Consider the following 23,189-nt stretch of genomic DNA (forward strand, 5'->3'; position numbering starts at 1 on the left):
ACCTCAGAAACATTATCCCAGTGAAAGAAGCCAGACACAACAGGTCACATACTGTATGATTCCATTTATATGAAACATCCAGAATAGGGAGATCTATAGATACAGATGGCAGATGGGTGCCTGCCAGGGGCTGGAGAGAGGGGAAATGGGGAGCAACCACTTCATGGGTACGGGTTTTCTTTTTGGGTGATGAAAATCATTTGAAATCAGATAGAGGTGGTGGTTATACGACATTCTGAATATACTAAATGCCACTAAATGGTTCACTTTAAGACGCTTAATTTTATGTCATGCGAACTTCATCTCAATAAAAAAAACCTCCACTAGAAAACTCAGAGTCTCACTGGCCTGGAGAACTAGAGAATACGGGGCGACCACAGCTGCTGGCAAGTGAGGGTGAATCCTGGGAGGAGGAGAGCCCAAGGGAGGAAGCCCCAGTTCTCTGCACAGACTGCCCAAATCTCGGGGTGCCCTGTAACCAGGCCTGCTCAGGGCAGACTGCAGCAACCCAGCGGAGGATAAAAGAACCGAACCGAGATCTGAGCAACTGCCCCAAGAGACCGAATTTGCAGTTTGAATCAACTAAGTTAATTCCCACTAAAACAAAAATAAAATCAATACTCTTTGAAGAAATAGAACAGAATTTAGGTTCTCCTTAACGTAACAACTACAATGCCCAGGATACATCCCAAAATTACTCTACAAACAAAGAACCAGGAAAATATGACCTATTCTCAAATAAAAAACAATCAGCAGAGGCAACTCTGAAATGACTAGATGTTGTAGTTAGCTGGCATTGATTGTAAAGTGGCCACTATAACTATACTCAGTGAGATATATGACACATGCTTTCAATGAATGTAAAGACATCAAATCTTTACAGAGCTAGAAAATATATATATATTGATAAAGGCATATGGAAATTTTAGAACTGAAAAATATAATACGTGAAATTTTAAAATTCGCTGGATGGGCTTAACAGCAGAATGGAGACAAGAGAGCAAATAGTGAGCTTGAAAATATACGTATAGAAATTATTCAATCTGCAGAACAGAGAGAAAAAAGATTGAAAAAAGTGAACAAAGGCTCAGGGGCCTGTGGGCAATACCTACACACCGAATGTAAGTGGTAGAGAAGTTCCAGAAGGAGAAGGAAGAGAAAAGGGGGCTGAAAAAATATTTGAAGAAATAATGGCTGACATTTCCCCAAATTTAGTGAGAGACATAAATGGACAGATTCAAGAGGGTCAGTGAACCCTAAGCAGGATAAATACAAAGAAAATAAAACCCATGGCTGGACACACCAGAGACAGACTTCTAAAAGCAGAGATACAGAAAAAGGGTCAAAGGCTTTCGCATCCCCTTCTCAGCTACCCCTGTTCTGTGTGTCCTGGCAAGGGAACAATGAGAAGGGCTCGGCACAGCTCTAGGTATCAACCCACGTGTCCTCTGGAGTCAGCCGCCCACTGCCCACATCCTCTCCTGCACAGGGGATGCTGTGCTCCAAATTTCCAAACTTCAGAAGGCTTCTCCCAGTTTCATTTCTGCTCGGCCGTGGGCTCCAAGTACTTTTCTCTCTGTTGAACAGAGAGGTCAATGACAGCAGGGAAAAAGCTTTTTATCCCTGGGCTGCCAGAAAGCCAGCCACACATTGGAAAGGGGACCCGCGACCCCCCTCCATGCCCCCACTGTCTCTAGGCGCATATTTAGGCGGATCCCCTCAGCCAGACACAGAGGTCTCCTCTCCTTGTGTGCTTCTCTCTGGATCTGCAGCATGACCCTCTGGATTACAGAAATTGGGGCTGTTTCTGTGGCCAGGACAAGTCTTCTCAATAGTTCTCAGTCTTTCCCCTCAGTCTCTTGCCTTGAGCGGAGGGAGGCAGGGAGGCATGTGACAGCCGCTGAGACCCAAATGCTCCCATCACATCACCTGGGCGTAGAGTGACTTGCAAAGGACACCTGGACAAAGTAAAGAGAGGTGATCCTTTCTTCCCGGGCTCCACCCACTCCTCCTCGGGGACAAGTGTCCCAAAAGGAGCACAGAGGAAACAACTTCTACAGGGGTTCTCCAGGATCCAGGATGGCCCAAAGCCTGGGCCCCATTCTGGCAGGGTTGGGGCTGGTGCCGGCTTTCAGCTTTTGGAGCTCTGAACTGCAAAGTCCTCAGCTCGGCATCCAAGGGCCTTGATCACCTTCTTCTTCATCGACATTCCCAGGAGAGGCAGCAAGGACCCAAGACTCTACCTCTCCCATCCCGCACTTGACTAACGGTCCCACTGCCAGGCCTTCACAGTGGCCTCTGCCCGGAATTCTCTGCCTGAGCTTGCATCTCCACGTCGCAACTACGGTGCATCTTTATGTCCGCAGTTCAGATACTCCATCTTCCACAAAGTCCCTCCTGATTCCCCCAGGGGGAAGGCATCTCTTCCCCATTTGATTATTGCTTCCTGTTTCATTTTGATTTATTTAACAAATACTTAATGCAGTGTTAACTATATGCCAGAAGCTCTTCAAGAGCTTTACAAACAATATCTCGTTTAATCCTCACAACAACCTCACGAAGCAAGTACTACCATCTCCAATTTACAGATAGGGAAACTGAGGCTCAGAGAGGCTGGAGTGCTTGACCACAGCCAAATAGGCTGCCTGGCCCTATGGTCCTAGCTCTGATCCTCGACCGTAGCTCTCCACTGCTCTGTAAGGGGCTGGAGGCCCATCAATTGGTTGAGTAGAGGAACAGGGAGTCCCAGTCCTCTGCCCAGGGCCCTGAGGGGCAGAGGCGAGTAAGGAGGGAGGAGGCCCTCCCATCCCCCTCCAAACCCACAGAGCTAGAGCGGGAGGAGAGACTGGGGAAATAAGACCACCCCTAAACCAGCGCAGTTCCCTCTCTGCTCTGCCAAAGCAGGGACGGGCAGGGAGGCCTCACAGAGCTAGCTTAACGCCACCTTGGGGCTCTGACCCCATGAGAGTCAATTCCACTGCACCCCACCTCCTCCCAGACCCCGGCTCACTCAGCTGCCTGCCGCCTGTGGCTCTGGCTGGGCTGCTCTGCGCTTCTCCCTGGTGTGGAAAGGATCCACGCCAGTAGGGAATTGCCCTTCAGTGAGTGACGTACTCCCACAGGGGCACTCCTGTGCCTGTTCTCCTGGAGAAATTTTGGTTTTATTTACAGGGTGATTCCTTTTCATGTTCTCCTTCCCGTATCAAAGGTGGCATCACAGACAGACCATTAACAAGGCAGGGACTCTGTGTTGATTTCCCAGGAGGAGGATGGGGTGGGACAGCTCGGGCCCCACGCTCCCTCCCAGTCCTCTCCACCAGCGGGGCCGGGCTGGGGCGGGAATGCAGCACTGTCTGCACTCTGAGCACAGGGAACTGGGATCTGAAAGAGACCAGTTTTAGCAACCAGTAGCTTCTCCATGCATCCTCCGTGGAAGGTGATGGAAGTGATAGCACATGTTTCAGGAGGGCCCCTGTCCTCTCAAAATTTATCTTAAGACAGCAACAGCAGCCAACGAATCCAGTACTTCCCAGACTTTAACGTTCACACACGTCACCTAGGGATCTTAAAGTGCAGATTCTGATTCATCATCTCTGGGGTGGGGCCTGAGATTCTGCACTTCGAGCCAACTCCAAGTGGTGCTGATGCTGCAAGGACCGTTCTGAGCCACTCAAAGCACTGGCGCCTCTGAAAGCCCTGAATTAACCCGGCTGGACCTGGGGAAGACACAACCATAAGAGGGGTGGTAGTGGTAGTGCTTTTAACAGTAACCACTATTTCCTGAACAGCTACTATGTGCCAGATGCTCTGTGCCACTGCCGACTGTAGAAGAAGAATCTATCCAGTGTTGCAGAAGGATTTTCCTGGTCTCCCTCAGGGAGTCAACAGGGAAGGAGGAAATTGGATACAGAAGATTAACATTTTATGAGCAATGTGTATCGCTGCCCCCATTTTACAGATGGGCTAACTAACGCTGGGAGAATGTCAGTATATCACCAAGGTCCTACACCTAGCAAGCCGCAGGGGCAGGATTCTAGCTGAGGTGTGCTCTGACTTTGAAGACGGCGGCATTGCATATGCAGCTTCTCATAGGATAAGGAGACAGACAGCGAGAGCAGCACATACCAGACAGGACCAGACAAGCAGGCACCCCAGAGACGGGGCTGAATTCCAGGTCCCTCCCCGCCATTCTCCTGCCCATGATGATCGAGACCTTCTTCTGGACAAAACTTCACGGAGAAGTTTCTATGCTTGCTCACCGTTCTGCCTCACCTAATCTTCCCCCTAGGGCCTGAGACAAGAGAGCCCCTTGGCATTTCAGCCCAGGGAGGGTAGTGGGGGCCCAGGGAAGACAGGAGAAGGAACACAGGATCTTAGATGCTGGATTCTCTGCTGGTACACACCACGAAACCAAGGCCAGGAGAGAAGAGGGGATCCTTGAAGGGTCTCCCCAGTGGGCAGGGCCCGCCTCACGGGTGAGTGGCCTGTGCAGTCACAGGGGCCTTGGTCCTTAAAAAGGCCGCACCCTTGCTTTAAAGCTCTGTGGTCACCATCTTGGAAATCTTAATAATCTGTTCATAAGAGACCCGCATTTTCATTTTGCACTGGGCACTGCGAATTACGTTGCTGGTCCTGCAGTGGGCTAGAGATTGGACCCTACTTCAGAGCTGTTCCTAAGGTGTCGTAAGCAAACAGCGCTGAGCTGGCCAGAGCTGCGTGTGATGGGGCAGGCCAGTGCAAGCCCACACCTCCACGGGGGCCGGAGCCCGCAGCACTGGAACACAGATGGAAACTTCCCAAGAGCTGTAGTGTGAGGAAGGACCTTCTGGGGGCTGGGAAAGTGTCATGGCAGAACGATGCCTGCAGGATGACTAGAACAGTGCCCACGCCCTCCCTTGTCTGTGGCGACAGACTAATGGGTTGGCTCTGGCTGGGGTGCGGAGGAGACGGGCCAGCTGTCTTCGGGGCCTTGGCCTCTCCAAGGAAACCACCACCCAACAACACCCAAACCCCGAGGGCTGGGAGGATGCAGGGCACTCAGCTGTGCCAGCCCGGCCCCGGAGCTCCGTGTAATTAGAGCCAAGCCCTTCACTTGGCTTTCGGGATTGGCCAAAGGAGAAGAGCCAAGTGGAGCTGATTCAGAAGCTCTGGCCTGGCCCGGAAGTCCCAGCGCAGAGGGGAGGCCTGGTGGAGGAACCAAAGCCAGACATTCATTCCTCTGGGGCCCCTGTCCCCCAGGAGACAGGTGCTGGCAGCAGGCAGAGCTGTGGAAAGAACGTGGAGCCCGGGGCAGGACAGGGACAGAGACTACATCAGGCCCGGCACATTCTAGGAAGACAGTGATGGGGAGTGGACAGTGTTCTGGAGCCTTGAGGGCAAACCCCAGGGTCTGAGCCCCAGGGGCCTGGTCCATGGTGGGTCTCAGAGGGTTTCCCGAATCACACGAGTTTGGAACCACTGTGCCAGGGACAGAAGGGCAGTGTTCAGTCTACTGGGGGGTGGCCTCTTAGCCATGTACACCTTCTCCATTTCAGCCTTCCTGGGCCCAACAGCACTGGCTGGGAGCCCAGGACCTCAAGGGGATCTCTGCGACATTGGACAATGGGCGAATGCTGCCAACATGAGCATCTTAAATTTTTTGAATCAACTCTCCTGGCCTGTTCTGTGGTCCAGAGGATGGCTGACTCCAAACTCATGGGGGTTGCTGTGAGGGTTAAAAGCGTTACTTCACGTGGCACCCTCAGAACGGAGCCTGGCGGGGGTTGAGCATCCTGTGAATGGTAGCTGTTAGCCAAGCTCACAGATTCCAAATGCACTTTTGCATCTCTGGAGTCAGGATGCATCTTACTGCAGATTAAATGGCAGCAGTTTTTTCTTCGTGGCACATAAAATAATGACGTGTCTTACAACTGGTGTCTTAGGTTCAACCAAATACGGGATGACAATGACGATGATGGCGATGATGATTACACATATGGGGTTGCATCTTTTTCAGCAACGCCTCCTTCCACGTGAGCTGAGTTCCAGGGTGCTGTTGAGTGCCCTGTTCCATCTGGAAACAGGCATGGAGACCCTAGGTTACTGGAGAGGGCAGGAACCTGGGGTCCCCCGGGGAGGGTGCTCCTGGGAGAGGAAGACAAAGTCATGGGCAGAGGCTGTGACAGGCTGGCAGAGTCCTAGACAGATGGGTCAGGAGCACAGGGGTGGAGGTGGGACAAGGCTGCTGCAGGAGCCCCTCTGACTCACAGAGGAATACCCCACGTGCCCCACAGACCACGTGTTTGGTCTGTTCCCAAATATTACATCAGCCAATTCTCCCAGAGCCCTGGGAGTGTGAGGGAGTTTTGTTTGTTTTAAATCCACACTTAACAGATGAGGAAACTGAGGCTCAGAAAAGCTAAGTGATTTGGCCAAGGGCATTTAGCCTACAAGTGGCAGAGCCTGGCCAAGTTATGGGCCAGCCGTGCAAATAGGGCCATGCCATTCTGCTCATCAGCAGTTTAGAGGGGGAGCAGGAGAGGCAGAGAGGGCTCTGGACAGACGTAAGGCTTCCAGCACGGCCAGTGGTTGAAACTCGGGCTCTGGAGCCAACCGCCTGGGTGCCTGCCTGAGTGACCACTTACAAGCTGTGGGACTCTGCGCAAGCTGCTGGAGCTCTCTGGGCCTCAGTTTCCTAATCCATAGAATTGGGGAATGCACGCATGCAGAGGATTTAGAACAGGTGGATGGGAGCTCTTGTTATGCCCTGAGTTTCGGTGACTCCAAAAGCTGATTGTCCAGGAGATGAGCTGCAGGGCGCTCCCCCAACCCTGCCCATGGGCCTGTGTGGCTGGGCCTGAAAGTTGGGGTAGCAGAGGGGAGCCTAAGCTGAATGTCTGGGGAGGAGGCTCAAGGAGTGACTCCCCACGCTGCAGAGGGATATTCAAACCCACCACACTCCAGGGAGACCTTGGGGTGGATGGGAGGAGAGGTGAGAGGGGGCCCCCTTCCAAATCCACACCCAGGGCTGGCTCTGGACTCACTCTCTCCCTCTGGCAACGGCCCTAGCTGCTTTGTGGCCGGGCTGTCTGCACCCAGACCCCTGGGACCCCAGCCTGCTCCTCTGGCTCATGGCCCCAGTGGTTCTGCAGCTCTCCCACGTCCCAGTGTAGTGGATGCGAGCGCCCCCATAGCTCAGATGGAGCTGAGAAAGAGGGCTCAGAGACACACAGTCCCACCAGAGGCTGGCTTCTTGGCTGAGGTGTCAACAACTATGGTGGGTGGAGCCTGTCAGGGGGCGCGATGTCCCAGGCTCCCGACTCTGTGGCTTGTGACCCCTCTCTCGGCTCTCTTGGCCTCACCTCCTCCTTTATAAAATGAGAAGCCCTTTGTAAACTGACCATAGTGGCTCTCTGAGTTCGCCTACAGTTTAGCTCACCTCCTGCCCCTTAGGGGGGCTCCAGGGCCTCCAGGGGAGGGATATTGGGAGGACGGCCACAAGCCGAGACAGACAAGTGGGAGAGTCCCTGTGCTTCTGTGTGCTGCTCCGCTCCTGAGCCTGCAGATCTAAAGGATGGCTGATGCCCAGGAGGGCACGCGTCCCTGAGTGTGAGCACCCTCAGGGTGGGGGCCGCGTCTGAGGAAGCCACTCGATACCGTGCGCACTTGCTGCCCATAACTGCTGCTTGGCAACAGAGAGGATGAAAACGAAGGCCCCATGGAGGTTCTAAGTCAGTGTCGAGAAAGAGAAACGAAACGGATCCGGGCTGGAAAAGGCATTAAACGGTCTGCATTTGTAGATAACCTGATCACCTATGTAGAAAATCTGATGGCGTCTACAAAAAAGTTGGTAGAACTAATCATTCCGTCTAGCCAAGTCATAGGGTACAAGATCACACGTCAACATCAACTGTATTTCTAGATCCTGGAGGCAAATGACTGGAAGTTGAAATAAAAGATAGCATTTACAGGGGCCACCCGGTTAAGTTTGCGTTTTCCTCTTCTGTGGCCCAGGATTCGCCGGTTCCCATCCTGGGGGCGGATCTATGCACCACTCATCAAGCCACGCTGAGGCGGTGTCCCACGTAGCTGAACTCACAACTAGGATATACAACTATGTACTGGGGCTTTTGGAAAGGAAGAACAAAGAGGACCGGCAACAGATGTTAGCTCAGGGCCAATCTTCCTCACCAAAAAGCATACTTAAAAAAAAAAAAAAGCATTTACAGTTGCGTCACGAATATGAAGTATTTAGGGATAAATCTGACAAACAATATATAAAACCTGTACTCTGAAACCCACCAAACATTGCTAAGAGAAACAAAAGCTCTAAAGAATGGAGTGATATCCCATGTTCAGGGGCAGGAAGACTCAATGTGGTCAAGAGGTCAACACGCTTCATCTTGATCTCTATTATCAATGCAATCCCAATCAGAAATCCCAGCGGGGTTTTTTTGAAAAAAAAATGATTCTAAAATTCATATGGAAATGTAGAGGACCTGGAGTAGCCAAAACAACTTTGAAGAAGAACAAAGTCAGAGAACCAACACTACCTGGTTTCAAGACTTAGTACCAGGCAGCAGTACCCAAGACAATGTGCTCTTGGTGTAAAGACAGACAGATGGATAAATGAGGCAGAAGAATGTCCAGAAACAGACCCACACACACACACGGACAGCTGGCGTTCAACGAAGGTGCCCCGATCATTCAGTGGTGAAAGGGAAGTTTTCAAAAAACCATGCTGGAGCAACTGGATATCCATTTGAAAAAGAAACAGATCTATACCAGGCAGGGAGGGGTTCCTAAAGGCACAGGAAACTTTAGGTGGTGACAGCTATGTCTGTTGGTTTGATTTGGGTGATGATTTTTCGGGTTCTACCTGTGTCAGAAATGATCAAGCTGTGCTCTTTAAATGTGTGCAGTTTATTATGTCAGAACAAAAAGAAAGCCCCCAGTGTTCCCTAAGGAAGATGGGGGCTCCTCCCATCCCACAAGACGTCAGCTTCAAGGTCACCTCCCATGAAGCTTCTGCTGGGGTAGCATCCTCAGGTGGTCTCTGGACGCCGGTCCCCTGGGTCCCACCTGCACGCAGCACCCTTCACGCTGTCCTGTGTTACCCACCACATGCTTGAAGCCCTCACTTGACCGTGAACAATTTCAGAGCAGGGACCTGCCTCAGCCATCTCTGGCTCCCAGGCACTGTGCTTGGCGCACAGTAGGTGTTTAGAAAACGCCGGGTGAGCAAATAGAGGTTTTGTCATTCATGGACACATCGGGGTGACTTTGGAGCTTCTAGCAAAAGCTGCTGCAGCCGGTGGTAACTTCCCTCCGTGCCCCACCTCTCCCAGGAAGGACGCCTCTGGGCTGGTTAGTTGTTTTCTTTTAAGGAAGGACGTTGGCAGCAAGAGCTTCAGGTGGTGAGGAAAGAAGAAAGGAGTGAGCAGTGGTCACACCCCCCCACATGCAAGGCTATGCGGGAATTTCAAGTGTCGTCTTAATCGAGCTTCACTATTGTCCCCTGCCGCAGAAGCAGACAGAGTCCACAGCAGCCGAAACGGCCCAGCACCGCGGCACCCCAGCTTCTCCTCAAGTTTCTCGGCCAGGCCTTCCCAAAGTGTGGTCCCAGGACCAGCAGCAGCACACGACCTGGGAACCTGTTAGAAATGCAAATTCCCAGGGCCCCACCCCAACTGGCCCCATCAGAAGCTCTGGGGGTGGGGCCCAGGAATCTACATTCTAGCAAGCCCACCAGGGCATGGATGCAGGCTCAGATGTGAGCCCACGGCTGGCGGCCACCCTCTCATCTCCATCAAGGCTCCAAGAACGTGCTCCTGAGGACCCGGACCCGAGGGCACTCACACTCACTCAGCCTCTCTTCAATCCCCAGGTGCCCCAGGGCCTGCACTGTGAAGAGGCCACTCCCTGCCCCCATCTGTCAGCGTCCTGGAGGCACATCTCTGCTTCAGCTTGGCACTTAGCTGGCTCAGAGGATCCAGGGCCCCCTGAGCTCTTCCATGGCAGAGGCACAAGAGAAGTCGGCCTTAGAGGTCTGCTCCCCACACCCTGGGGCTGGACATTCCAAGTTCCTGGACACACAATAAGTCCTAACATTGCGGGCGAGGTGGCAGGCAGGGCGGCGCAGACAATGCGGCTTGTGTTTCTCCCCACGTCTCCTGCAGGCTGCTCTCAACCAGGGCTCTGCGAGGGAGGCTGAGCCATCCAAAGCACAGCGGTCCCCTCAACCAGTCCTGCTTGCCTTTGCCCAAGGCCCAGCCTCAGGCCGGGGCCCCTTGTCACAACCTCCCTCGCTCCCCAGGCCCCAACAATGCTCCTTTTTCCTGGAGGTTTCCAGGACCTTCTAGGTTCTTCATCCTCCAAGGCCTTGGGAGAAAGGGTTAGCTCTCTTCTTCTCTGTCCACCTCCAGGTCTCCATCCAGCTGGGGCAGGGGAGAAGGGGCAGCAGGCAGAGCTCTCCAGCCCCCTGGAGCCTCCGCCAGAAGCACCTCCTCTCGCCCGGGCTGATCTCTCTTCATTAGTGCGATCGCATCAGCACTGACAGCAGCGCATTTATTACTGCCCCGATGACAACATTTTTCACCCCGCGATGCACAGCCCAATAATGAGCTTGGGGCAGAGCTAATGAGGAACTCCCCTCGGCCCTCCTCGGCAGCTCTGGGTCCCACACTGGCCTGCCCGCCAACCCGCCCCGTGCCTACGGATGCTCCGCCAGGGCAGGGAAAAGGGGCTCCACATGGGGACGGCCAGGGCCCCTGGGCTGAGCCCACCAGAGCGGTGTGAAGCTAATCAGCATGGCGGCTGTGGGGAGGAGAGTTCAAGGTTGACTGAGCAAGAAGGCGTGAGGGCCGGGCACGGTCCCAGGACGGCGGCACCTCCTCCGGTCTGGGTGCTGGGTCCTTGAGCCTGGGCAGCAGGAGATATAAACGGCGATGGGGAGGGCTGGCCGCCCGATGGGAGCCTGGGAGTGCATGGATGCCTGGGGTCTGCTTCCTGAAGCCCAAGAGCCTCCAGGGGAATTGGGAGGGGGTGACAGAAACTGATCCGGAACATTCAGTTAGTGCTGCATGGGCAGCGAGAGGAGCTCAGGCCTGCCGGGACTGCTGCAGGGATGCAGGCGACAGTCAGGCCCTGCTTTGCCAGAGCCTGGTTCTCCGGGAACCTGGGCTCTCCTGGAAGGCCCCACACGTTCATGAGAAAGACCCCGTGCAGTGGACACAGCCACCAGGGCTCAATGCCTCTTGCTACGGAGAGTCTTCAGGCCTCGCTCAGTGCTCCGCCCCAACTCTGCTTCAGTCATGACCGTGGTGTTGCTGATGCACTGGGTGGCTCCCCAGCGCAAATCAAAAGCGGGTGGGGGGGTCCAGGGAGCGTCCAGGAGACAGGCCCCCTGATGGTATGCAGCAGACTGGGTGAAGCTGGGGGAGGACCCGGAAAACACCAACCACCCAAGGTCATCTAGGGTCCCCTAGGGAGGAGCCGACAGCCTTCCCCTCACACCCACCACCCTGTAAGGCCTCGCCTTCACCAGTCACGGCGCATGGCTGTGGTGGCCCAGGGTCGGTACCGTCTGGGGTACAATTGCTTTAGGAGATAGATATGTATATAAAACATTACAGAAAATTTTAAATACAAATGATTGAAATAGATATATGTAAAGCATCTTAGAATCTTACAGACGATGCGACCCAAGAGATCATCTCCTTCAAGTTTTTCAAAACCAAGTTTTGACACATATCCCAGGGGGTCCAGGAAGCCATGGGGCAGACGTACCACATCTTCCAGCAGCATCAGTTGGCTTTAAAACATCCTTTGTGTGTTAAAATAGAAATCAGATAGACTATGGAATGGAATGCAAAATTTCATGTATTTAAAAAGGAAAATATGAAAAGGAAAAGGTCGCACAGAGAGCGGCAGCCTCAGGCTGCACGGCCAGATCCGCCAGGGCATGTGGCCACACTCCTCCACCACCGGAGTCCATCACAGAAGAGCTTGGAAATGCAGTATGTAGGCTCCCACGTTTTCCCAATGAGGACAGAGAGACAAAGGGACCCAAGGAGAATCGGTGGCAGCCTCTGAGGCCCACACAGGGTCACACACCTGTCACCTTCTGTCTGCTGTGATTATTACTCCTACATCACTTTTCCTTAAAGGGTTAAATTCATTAACTGGGAACAATAATTTATGTCTAATACCTCTACCCTTGTTGATGAAGGGTTATTATCTAAACTCAAGGAGTTTATAATTAAAGAAATCAGTCACACACGCATTAAAAGATAATTCAGAATCAACAAGGCCAAAGTGCCAACTGAGACATCTAGCCCATCGGCATCCTGAGAGCCTGGAGGCCTCTGGGAGGATGTGCTCCAGCCGTTGGACCTTGGGGGAGAACAGGGTTGCAGAAGGGGAGAGAGGAGGGGAGGGTGCCGCTGGGCTCCCGGGTGGCGAGGGCAGCTGGGCACAGTGGAGGGCTGGGCGGGGGCGGTCACGGCCATGCACAGGGTGGGGTCGTGGAGGGCCTGGTGTGGATACCACAGCGGCAGGGAAGCCACCGGGTGAAGGCCTGTAAGTACGGGGGTGAAGTGAGGGATCTCAGTCTCTGAGACCTTGTGGGTGAACAGATGGGGCGCCAAGAGAGGGCTCTGAGTTTCCTCACAGAGAGGAGAGGCCATCCTGGGCTGCACCCCGGGCCCTACCCCTGTGCCCACCCAAGCTGGGGAGAAGCTTGTGGACAAATGAGACAGTTCCCGGATCCCAAAGCAGTGTGGTGAGCCATTCCTGAACGTGGATGTCTCGACCAGGTCAAAAGCAATGGTCTGGGAAGGAGCTGATCTGCATTCATTGTCTCTTTCTTACAAGTCAAGTGACCTTGGCAAGTTACTTAATGTTTCTGAACTTCAATGCTAACAAGGTTGATAACATTAATACTTTCTGGCCAAACTCCTTCACAGGTTGGGGAGGAGAGAAAATGAGATATCTGCGAAAGCTACCCACAGAAATTTGAGGATTTATGAAAGGATCCAATAAAAACGTTCACCTTAAGGCCTGAACGGCTGATAATAGCTTACTATGTGGCTTCTCTGGGGCATATCTGCATTTTAAGCTGGAGGCAGAGAATGTCTTAACCAAATAAATAAATCCCTAAGAGTGGAAGTTTAGATGCCACTGGCAGGTCTGTGAGAGACAAAGGGAACAGAGGCATTTGGGGTCAGGGCACAAGTCAAATTCTAGGTCCAAAGCTGACCCTGCTTCCCAGATGCCAAGATGACAATAATGACAGTGATGAACGCTTATTCACTGTTTACTATACAGTGAGCTCTGTCCTAAGAGCTTAGCACATCTCATTAAACCTTGTCACCACCCAATGACATAAAGACTAGTGTTATTCCCATTTTATAGATGAAGAAACTGAGGCACAGATAGGCTGTGTAACTGATCCAAGGTCACCTGAGCAGTAAATGACAGGTGGGATTTAAACCCAGGGAGGCTTGCTGTCCATCTGGGCCTCTGATGGCCCCTTCTGGCCTGGCTCTCATGGTTCGAGGCAGAGATGGGGCATCTCCACCAGCTTCACCACTGACTCACATTCTGTGGTGACAACCCAAGTGTCAGGTGCCCAGATGCACTTCTGACCGTCATGCAAACTCTGGGCAACACGACTGCCTCCCGTGTGACCCTCTGCACCTTCACACAGGTGCCCGGGGGAGGAAGATTCAGGGTCCTGGCTCCAGAAGGCCCCTGGGAGTCACCCGTGTCCATCCCAGAAGCCAAATGAGCTGCATCATGGCAAATAATATTTCCTCCCCTTGGAATTATCACATCATCAAAATTTCATCACCCTCTGGGTCACTAATAGCTTCCTATGTGACATCAAACTTTAATCGCTTTTCTTCCCCACTCCATTCAGTTTAGAAGACTCTTGTGTGGCTCGGTCACTAGTAAGCCAGTCACAAATGCCCCAAGTGACCTTAAGGAGACTCCCCTAATATCTCTGGGTCATCCCAATCCCCAGGAAGGGACAGGAAAAAGGAGGAGAGGGAGGCAGGGATCCCCTTTCTGACCTCTCGTGTTCTGCCAAGTTAAGGCCCAGTGAGGACACGACCAGGGCAGAGGCAGGAGCCAGGAGCATCCGGAGGAGGAGGAATTCCAGGGCTGTTTCCAGACTCCGCCACCTGCCCTGGACCAGCCCCGTCTTCCAACAGCACAGCTGTCTGAGCATCTCTCACTGGGCAGGTACTAGTGAAGGATGTCGTGGAGGCAGAGAGCAGCCTGGGGCAGTGGAAAGACGACAGGTGTCGGGGTCATAGAGCCCTGGGTTCAAATCTTGACTTCCCAGCGGTAGGGCCTTGGGCGGTTGATAGCTCTGAGCCTCAGTTTACCCACATGTTGGAGTCGCAGGAGGCAGGCAACAGATGTAAGGCACTGAACACTGTCTGACCCATGAAACCATGCACCGAACATGAGCTCGCTTCCCTCGGCAGACCCCTAGGGTGGGGAGGAAAGGCTGCATCATTCTAAACTGGGGAAGAAGCAAAAGAAAGGGGCAAAAAGAAGATGCGGGTGAAGTGCACAGTAAAGATACCAGGGTGGAAAATCTGAAAACTAAACGCGACCGGAGACCCTACCTTAAGAATGTTTGGAGGGGCAAACACGGAAGCAGAAATACAGTTAAATTAGCTTATTAAGGGCTTATGATACATCAGGCTCCGTGCTGCGTGCTCTGCTGTGTCATCTCATCTACTTCTCCTGGTATTTCAGACAAGGACATGGGGGTTGAGAACGTAAAGTGACTGAACCCAAAGTGTAACCAAGTGACAGAGCCTGAACCCAGGTCGGCCCCATTCCAAGGCACTGACCCTATACACGCTGCTTCTCAACCGCTTAAGGAAAAAAACCCAAAAGCAGCACAAAGTAATAGCACAGATGGGGAGTAACTCCAGCAGGCTTAGGGACGGCCCCGCCTCATGTAAAGTAATCCTCGGCAGGAAACGCACTTCTGGAGACCAGAGTCGTCTCGTGGTTGTGAAGGGACGCCTGACATCACCAGTGCGCATGGAGATCCTGTCCTTGCTCTAGCACACGAAGGAAGCCTGCACTTCCCAGCTCCCTTGACACTGAGTGGGACCACGTGGTCAGTTCTGGCCAATGGGCTGCAAGGGGAAGTGATTCGGGCTACAGCAGTTAAACACTGATGCCAGTCTTCCTCTCTCAAGTATTTCAACCGGCACCTCCAGGCACGGATGGGCATTACTCCCCAAACCCCTACCTGTCCTCCCAATCTCCTGCACATCATAAAGGTAGAGTTCAGCTGGTAGGGATTCAGCAGGACCCGGGGGGCCACTCAACCCGGAGGCCAGGCTGCTAGAGGCAGCTTCGCCCATGGAGCCAGAGGTGGGAAGAGCCAGGAATGGGGCAAGAAGGTCTGAGCAAGAGCTCCAGGCTCAGTGGCAACACTACTCCGTTCCACGTCCTCCTGGGCTGGGACCTCTGGCGGGTGGGGCTCCCGTCCTTAGGGTGCTTGGCTGGGCAGTGCAATGAGGGCTCCATGGCAGGGGTTGTATGTGATATGCAGAGGAGCTCATGAGAGTAGGGGACTGGTCAGAGAAGAAGCTGGAGAAGCAGGCAGGGGGCAGATGACAAAGAGTTTTATGCCTCAGGTATGTGTTCTTTCATTCATTCATTCTTCATTCACTCATTCGTATTTGTCCAGCTCCTGCTACATGCCAGGTAAGGCTCTAGCAACTGGGAAGAGGGGTGAACAAACTGTAGTGAATAAAATAAAGCCCCTTCCCCGATGAGAGAGACCAGCAATAAGCAAATAAACAAGTCCATACATGTGGGACGGAGCTGAGTCTATGGAGAAAGTGAAGCCGGGCAGGGGGGTATGTCTGGAGATGCTGTGTTATCGGGTGCTTTGGGACAGGTAAGGGACTTCGGAGAAAAGTCCAGAAGGAATTCAGGAGTGGGCCTTGCAGACATCTGGGAGGAGTGGGCGCGGCCGCAGGGACGGCAGGAACTTCAAGCACCAGGTGGGAGGCCAGGGAGCGACGGGTAAGTTCTAGCAACAGAGAGGCGGTCAGTGCGGTGGACGGAGTGAGTGAAGCCGAGGTTGGAGAGGAGGCCGGTGTGGGAGTGAGGGCGTGTGGTCGTGACATCCTCGCACCTTGTGGCCAACACATTATAAGCACTTAACCTGCGTTAAGAGCATTTTTAAAGTGATTGGGATAATCTCACTTAACATCCAATAAAACCCTATGAAGTAGATACGCTACTTTGACTGTCTCCTCACGCTACAGCTGAGGAAACCGAGCCTCAGCTCAGAGTTGCTGAGGGTGGAGGCAGGGGCCAGAACCCAGGCTGGAAGCCACCCGCCTTGTTGGTACCACCAATATCAGAAGGAGAGGGGGCCTCGGCAGGCTCCCCGGGCTCAGGGAGAGGCTTCCTGGACCAGACCTGGCCTGGGGAGTCTGATGAGGCGAGCTGGGCAGCCCCTCCCTTCCCCCCAGGACCCTGAGCAGCCCGGGATGGTCCCTTGCTCAGCACGGCTCTCTGGCCCTGCCTCCTGCCCAACGTGTGGGACGCCGAGGAGCAACTGGGATGTCGCAGCAACCAGGCTTGTTTTCCTTTCCATTACAGCCAGTGGGGCGGCTGCCGGCAGGCACTCCGGGCCCATTTGTTGCTATTGGCCCCAAGGCCCCAAATTACGATGACTAATTCCCACCGCTTTAGGCAGCTCCAGGGCCGTCTGCGGCAACGCGCTCCATGGGGAGCCAGGGTGGAAATCCCGCAGGCATCACTGTAACACCCAACATCAGTTCCAACTCAGTCTCCTGACTCCCCGAGGGGCTGGACGTCAGAGGGACGAGGAGGGGGTGTTCCAGCCAATCAGAGGACTCCTTTAACAGCAGCCAAATCCTAGGGTAACCAGCCACAGGGAGGCCAATTACTTCATCAGCAAAAAAGCACAACTGTCTAACAACCAGCTTGTTTCGTAAGGTAGTGAGTCCTCCATCACCAGGGGTATGCAAGTAGAGACTGGATGGCCATTTGTCCCAGGTTTATGGACAGAGGACAGCACTAGATGACTTTCCACGTTTCTTTCAAGTCAAATGCACTGATTCATGCTAGTCCTTAAGACGGAGAACAAGTTCATTCTTCCTTACCGTTTAGCTTACAGCCCAACTGTGTCCTGTGGTACAAAGTCAAACGCATACCAATACGCAGTTTAACACATCATTTTAAAGTCGGCCATTCAGGCACTGTTTAAACAGAGCACTGCTGTAAAGGATTTGGCCTCTTTCCCAGCCTCCCTTCCCTGATGGAACAAGGTTCCTGGCCCCTACTCTGGCCTTCCAGCAGAGGACATAAGGGAGAGGCGGTCGATAAATATTTGCTGAACAAATGCATGAGGCAGGTGTCAGGCTGCCAGCGAGATTCGGCCTCCGGGGGTGGGGTCCCGAGTCTGTCCCTCCCAGGCAGGGGCCATCCACTGCCCCAATAGAAACACCAAACTGTCACTCATCTAACCACAGCCGGAATGTTCCAGACTGTCCAGCGGAAACCAAGGGGTGCATAGGGTGACGGACAGAGGGGTGTGAGGAGCAGGGATGTCCCGGGCCCACTCTCGTGGTGTGGGACTTTCGACACATACCAGCCGAGAGCCCCAGGCAAGTGCGACACTCAGCCTTGTGGTAATTAGCAAGAGGCCCTGATCAATAAGTTATTTTTTGCTGTCAGTAATTAATAATTACAGCTTAGCCACACCATGTAATTAAACTTTCATCCTGCTCCCTCGTGTGCTGTTTGCCTTTTATTGTGATTAGCTCCCAGCACTAAAGTTTCTCCCTCTGCAGCCTGCGGGAGCCTGTGGGGCTGGCCCTCCCAGCCCTGGTTCAGGCTTTCCCACTGCCGGGATCACTCGGCTCAGACCCCCTCTGTTCCCCCCAAGGCACTATTCTCTTGAAAGAACCTTCTGGACTAGCTGGCTGGGCTGCTGCTGCCCTCCTTCCAGCCTCTTGCCTCCTCAGGATGTCCGCCAGCAGTAATCAAGCTTCGCGGCATATGAGAAACCTTGCAAGGCGCTTGTTAAAATGCAGACATCCAGGCCTACCCAGACCTTCCAATCAGGGTGGCTGGGAGTGGAGCCCTCGGAGACACAGGGGTGCAGCTGTGGAAGGAGTAAAAGAAGGGCCTTAGGTGAGGAAAAGGCATGCAAGGGTTGTTGGTGGGTGGCCGGGAACTGCTCCTCATGGTCCTTTGGCTTACAGTGTACAAGCAGTTGGAACAACAATCATAATGACAACAATTCCTCTTTATTAAGCGCCATCTGTGTGCCGGACACTTGCGGGGCCTCCCCTGAACACCTCGAATCCTCACGTCCACTCTGCTCTTTCTACAACATCACTGCACTTAGTTTGGAAAATGAGTATGAATCACGTGACATTGAGTTTCAGGAGGAAATGGTCCAGCGCCTGAAAAAGACGAGGCTAAGTCTAGATAAAATCCGGCGGTGACCATGTGAGGTTTGTCCCAAGAGAGGAACGCTGCTGGGTCCGTCACTCTGTGTCATGACTGGAGGGCGGGTCCCGTGGGCTCAGAAGTGACAAAGAGTGCCAGTGGCTTCAACCACCCCACAGGGTTAATGGCAAGGAGAAACAAAGAAGAAACTCTGCTCTCTAACCCCAAAGTACATAAGAGATGCCCCCCCCAGCGCCGTGGCCTGACCCTGTCCTCCACCCCACCTCCGACACCTGAAGGCAGCCTGGGCTGACACCAAGTTCCCACAATCCCCTGCGTGGTTTGCTGCCCAGGAGACAAATGGAGGAGAGTACCCGACGATGCTGGAAAAACGCTCTCTCGGAGCCTGAGCACACAAACGGAGCAGCAGGGGACCTGGGCAGCCACACTCAAAAAGGCAGCAAACAAGAGAAGCAGGAGAGGGAGTGAATCAATCAAAGAGACCTTCACGGCTTCCGACAGGGCCCCTCGTGTGGGAAGCATGGGGATGGGAGGTGGCCTGGCCTTCACTTCAGCAGGACAGGTAGACTCTTGGCCTCAGGTGGATGGGACAGGTGTGGAGGTGGGGCACGGACGAGACTTGATGACCCAGAAGGAAGGACCTTTAGGCACCCTGGGGACTCCTTATGGGCCTGGTCCTGGATGGGACAAAAACTAGCGAGTCACCTGCCCAAGGAAATGATGCCATTGCTGGAGTCTGCACCCTAATTACGGTAGAGGGGTCCAGACAGAGGCAGACACCCCTCAGAGCCCTCCCTGTCTCCTGGCTTTCGCTTAGCAACCCCATGGGCATCTCAGAGCAAATCTGTGAGGCGCCCTGGGGTAGATTACAACACGTTCCTAATCTGCCAGCCCACTCAGCTGCAGATGCCCCTAGTTCCAGGGAGATAGGGGCTTAGAACTCACCTGGTCCCAGTCCTGACTCTGTCCCCAGATCACCCAGCAGCCTTGGGCAAGTCACTTAAAGCCCCTGGACCTCAGTTTTCCCATCTGTTAAATGGCTACTAGAATAGGATGACCTCTGAGATCCCTGCCTGCTGGAAGATTTTATGATGATCATAAAAATAATAATAACTTTCATTACCTTACATTTATAGAGCCCGTTACAAAATTTCTAAGTGCTTTAATGCAAATTACACTGTAAAATCCTACCCTCAACCCTGTGAGTGAGAGCTGATTTTTTTTTCATTTCTTTGATCTTGGCTCTCTGGAATGCCTGATGCTGGGCGCACTGGGGTCCCTCCTTCCCCGCGGCTCAGCGACCCCAGAGCAGGGAATGGAGCCCTTTGGAGGTTGCAGCCTTGGCAGACCGGCGCCCCCGGGTGGGTCCAGGACCCCTCCCGAGGCTGGAAGAGGGAAGGCCAAGCCCCACGCGTCCCAGAACTCCATCCAGGCTTCGTCTCCCTCCGCCCCCAGCAGGCGCCGCTCGGACACCGCTGGCACCACTGTCTGGATCTGAGAACCCCAAAGGCAAGGAAGCGCCGGTGCAGCCGCCCTCCCCCACTGGGACCTGCCCAGGGGCTGGGGGGATGTCTGGGCATCGGCCGTCTGGAGGAGGGCAGCGAGGATCACGCCCCCTCGTCCTTCCTAACACTCCCATCCCCAAATCCACCAGCCCTTCTCCACTGCGAGGCTGCTCCAGGCAGCCACAGGTCAGAGCGGCGGCTGCAGAGACAATTGAGCCGCCAGTGGAGCTGGAGGCAAAGGCGGGAGGCTGTGTGTCTGGGGGGTGGGAGGCGAGAGAGCCTCAGACCCTCCCTGTGCACCACACCCCGGTGGGTCCCGGACTGCACGCGCGACATGGGCTCCAGGCCCGCACCCCGCAGCCCCCCAGCCCCAGCCACCGGCCCGGCAGCCAGGGGCGGGCTCCGGTACGTGGCCAGGCCGGGCAACTGCCCTCCCCGGGACGACCAGCCGGCACCCAGCGCCCGATTCAGGCTCCTTCCTCGCGTCCTCCCACCCCACTCCCTCGCCCGGGGAAGGCCAGCGCCAGCCCGGCGAGCCTGCCCTTCCCCGTGGACACCCAGCGGGGAACCAGGAACCCGGCCTGAGGAGCCGGTGCCGAGCCGGGCACGGAATGGCGCGCTCCTCCCACGCCGGCCGGGGGGGCACCCATAGGGAGCGTGGGGGATGGCGACTCCCCACCTCATCATGGGATCTTCTCAGCCTATCTGAGCGACGCCTCCCAGCACGGACCCCACCATCCTCCATTCGGAAGCCACAAGTCTCCGAAAGACTGCCCCACCCCCCGAAACTCAAGGAAGGGTCGTGAAACTCCCTGGAGGGGGCTAAGCCGGCGTCCAGGAGGCCATCGTGGGTCCCGCGAGCTCCCGCCCCCCCAGCGCCTCCCCAACCCTAGGTGGGGGTGACCCTCCGTACCTTGGGCTCCGGCCACGGGGATCCGATGCAGGGCCAGCAGAGTCCAGATGAGCAGCCCCCACATGGTGACCGGCCTGGTGGGGGCCGGGGGGATGTCCTCCGCACTGTTTTATAATCCTCGTGGGGTCTGGTGCTCCGCGGCTTCGCCGGGAGAGAGTCTACGCAGCTCTGGCCCCGGGCGGTATAAATCCGGGAGGGGCAGCTCAGGCGACCCCAACCCTTCCTCCTCCGCTTCTTCTAAGTCCGATCCGGCGGCGCGCCCAGAAGGCGAGGGGCGAGCAAAGAGAAAGAGGAGACGCCGCGCTCTCGGACTCGGGGCGCCTCCCTCCCTCAGCACCCCAACTCCGACTTCTTTTCCCAGGCAGGGCGGTCTCCGTGATCCGGCTGAGTCGCGGGCCGAGCTCCGGAATAAACGGACAACTTCAGGAAACTTCCTCCTGTGGCCACGTTGCCCGCCCCCCGCCCCCTCCCCGCCCCCTGGTTGGGTTCTCTGGGCGGACGCAGTCACCGCTGCTCCAGGCGCCTGGCCCCCGGGGCCGGGCCCGAGCGGGGCGCGGCGGCAGACGCGGGTGCAGGGGTTCCTTCAGGGGCGCCGGCTCCGGGGGGCGCGGTTAGCATAGCGGGCCGAATCTCCCTGGAGCTGAAGTTTTCTTCTCTCTAACTTTGCAGGCGGCATCTGGCGGGGCCGAGCCACCCCTTTCGGCTCCACCGCCCTGGCGCCCAATCCAAGGACTCTCGGTCCCTCCCGGGGGCGCCGGGCCCGGGCGTGACCTCGGCTCTGCGCTCAGCGGGCTAGCAAACTTTGAGGGTCCGGCGACCCGGCGCGCAGCCCCGCGCGCCCATGTCCGCGCCGGCTGCGGGGCGGCGGGGACGGCTGCTGGGCTCGGCGACCCGGGCTGTCGCCGGCGCCCGGCACGGAGCCTCCTGCCGGCCCGAGGATGGAGACCGGCGGCTCTGCCCTCCGCCGCGCCCTGGCCGGAGCTCTCGGCCAGACGCACGGAGAGCCCGGCGGGCAGCCCTGGCTCCGGGGGCGCGGCGCCTCCTAGGACGCCCGGCGCTCGCCGGCCGCCCCGGCCCGAGGAGCAGCGGCCGCCGCGCCCGCCCCAGCGCCTCGGCCGCGTCGCCACCGCCCGCCTCGGCAGCTGCCGCCGCTTGCCGAGCCCGCCGCCCTCCGCTTCCCGGGCTCGGCGTCCGGAGAGCCGCTCCTGCCTGCGCCGAGCCGGAGCTGCGGGGGCCGCGTGAGCCGGGGACGAGCGCGGCGGAGGCGGAGGCGGAGACGCGGAGAGGGGGGCCGAGCGCTACCCCGTGGCCGCGACTGGAGAGCAGCCTGCGCGCGGGGCGGGGGGGCGGCGGCGGCGGCCCGGAGCCAGGCCCGGGAGCGAGCCCCGCAGAAACACAATCCGGCTGCGCGGCCGCGGGCGCCCAGCGTCTCCGGGACCCGCCGGAGGGCAGCAGTGCCCACCCCGTATCGTACCGGGAAGAGATGCGCCCCGGGCCCCTCCGCTCTCTCGGCCTTTCCTTCCGGCCTCGGCCCCGCACCCCTCTCTCGAAGGCCTCATCTGATTCCCACTCTTTCCCATAGCCTGGACCCCCAACACTCTTCCCAGACATGGAGCGACAGGGTCGGAGGCTGTGTTGGGAAGAGGGCGTCGGTCAAGTGGTCGATCCCAGTTTCCCCTTTCCAGGTCAGGCTTTCAAAAGTCTGGAAACGCTTCAGGGCGGAGCGCAAGACAAAAGGGAGGCCAGGGACTTACAGATGGCTGAGAAAGTGAAGTTGGTGCCAAGGCGTATGCATTCTTTGTGTCGTCTTTTTTCTTTTTTTCTTTTGAGCTCCGCTTGCAAAGGGTAGAAGAACTGGGAATTGGTGAGTGAGCCACAAAGAAGAGCACTGGGCCGTTTCCCGCCTCGTGGTCCTGAGGAGTGAGCGGGACCAGCACCCTCAATGGCAATGGTGAGAAGCCCAGCTCCAGTTTGCAGGACCGGGTTAAACTTTTCTGGGCACTGGACAGCTTTGCTTCGTGGACTCCTTCCTCCATAAAATAACAGTAACAATTAAAAATAATTTTTTAGGACGGTGTTGGTATAAAGACCAAAATATTAATATTACATATTAAGAGATTTTCTTCAACCTAGAAGTTCTTTCGTTTCTTCAGATTTAAAAGAGATTAAAACATTGTCATGGCCCCTAAAAGACTGTGCTCTCTGGCCCTGTGCCTGCTTGGCCAGTCGGAGGACAGCCCTGCCTCTTGACGTTTGTGCTAGGAGCTGTGGAGACCCTGCACCTTTCGGTACAAGCCCTT

At 55.5% G+C, this 23,189-nt stretch overlaps 1 protein-coding gene across 2 annotated transcripts in view; it reads right to left on the reverse strand.

The window, feature by feature from the left end:
- The window catches only part of SDK2 (sidekick cell adhesion molecule 2), a 273,296-nt gene extending 251,231 nt beyond the window's left edge, over positions 1-22,065 (reverse strand). For both annotated transcript variants that reach the window (XM_046677439.1, XM_046677438.1), the window contains exon 1: positions 20,890-22,065. In XM_046677439.1, coding sequence (XP_046533395.1) covers positions 20,890-20,953 — 64 coding nt within the window. In that variant the 5' untranslated portion in view covers positions 20,954-22,065. The remainder of the gene's footprint in view (positions 1-20,889) is intronic.
- Positions 22,066-23,189: the final 1,124 nt, after the last annotated feature.

The sequence above is a fragment of the Equus quagga genome, chromosome 11 (assembly GCF_021613505.1).
Source record: "Equus quagga isolate Etosha38 chromosome 11, UCLA_HA_Equagga_1.0, whole genome shotgun sequence".
NCBI lineage: Eukaryota > Metazoa > Chordata > Mammalia > Perissodactyla > Equidae > Equus > Equus quagga.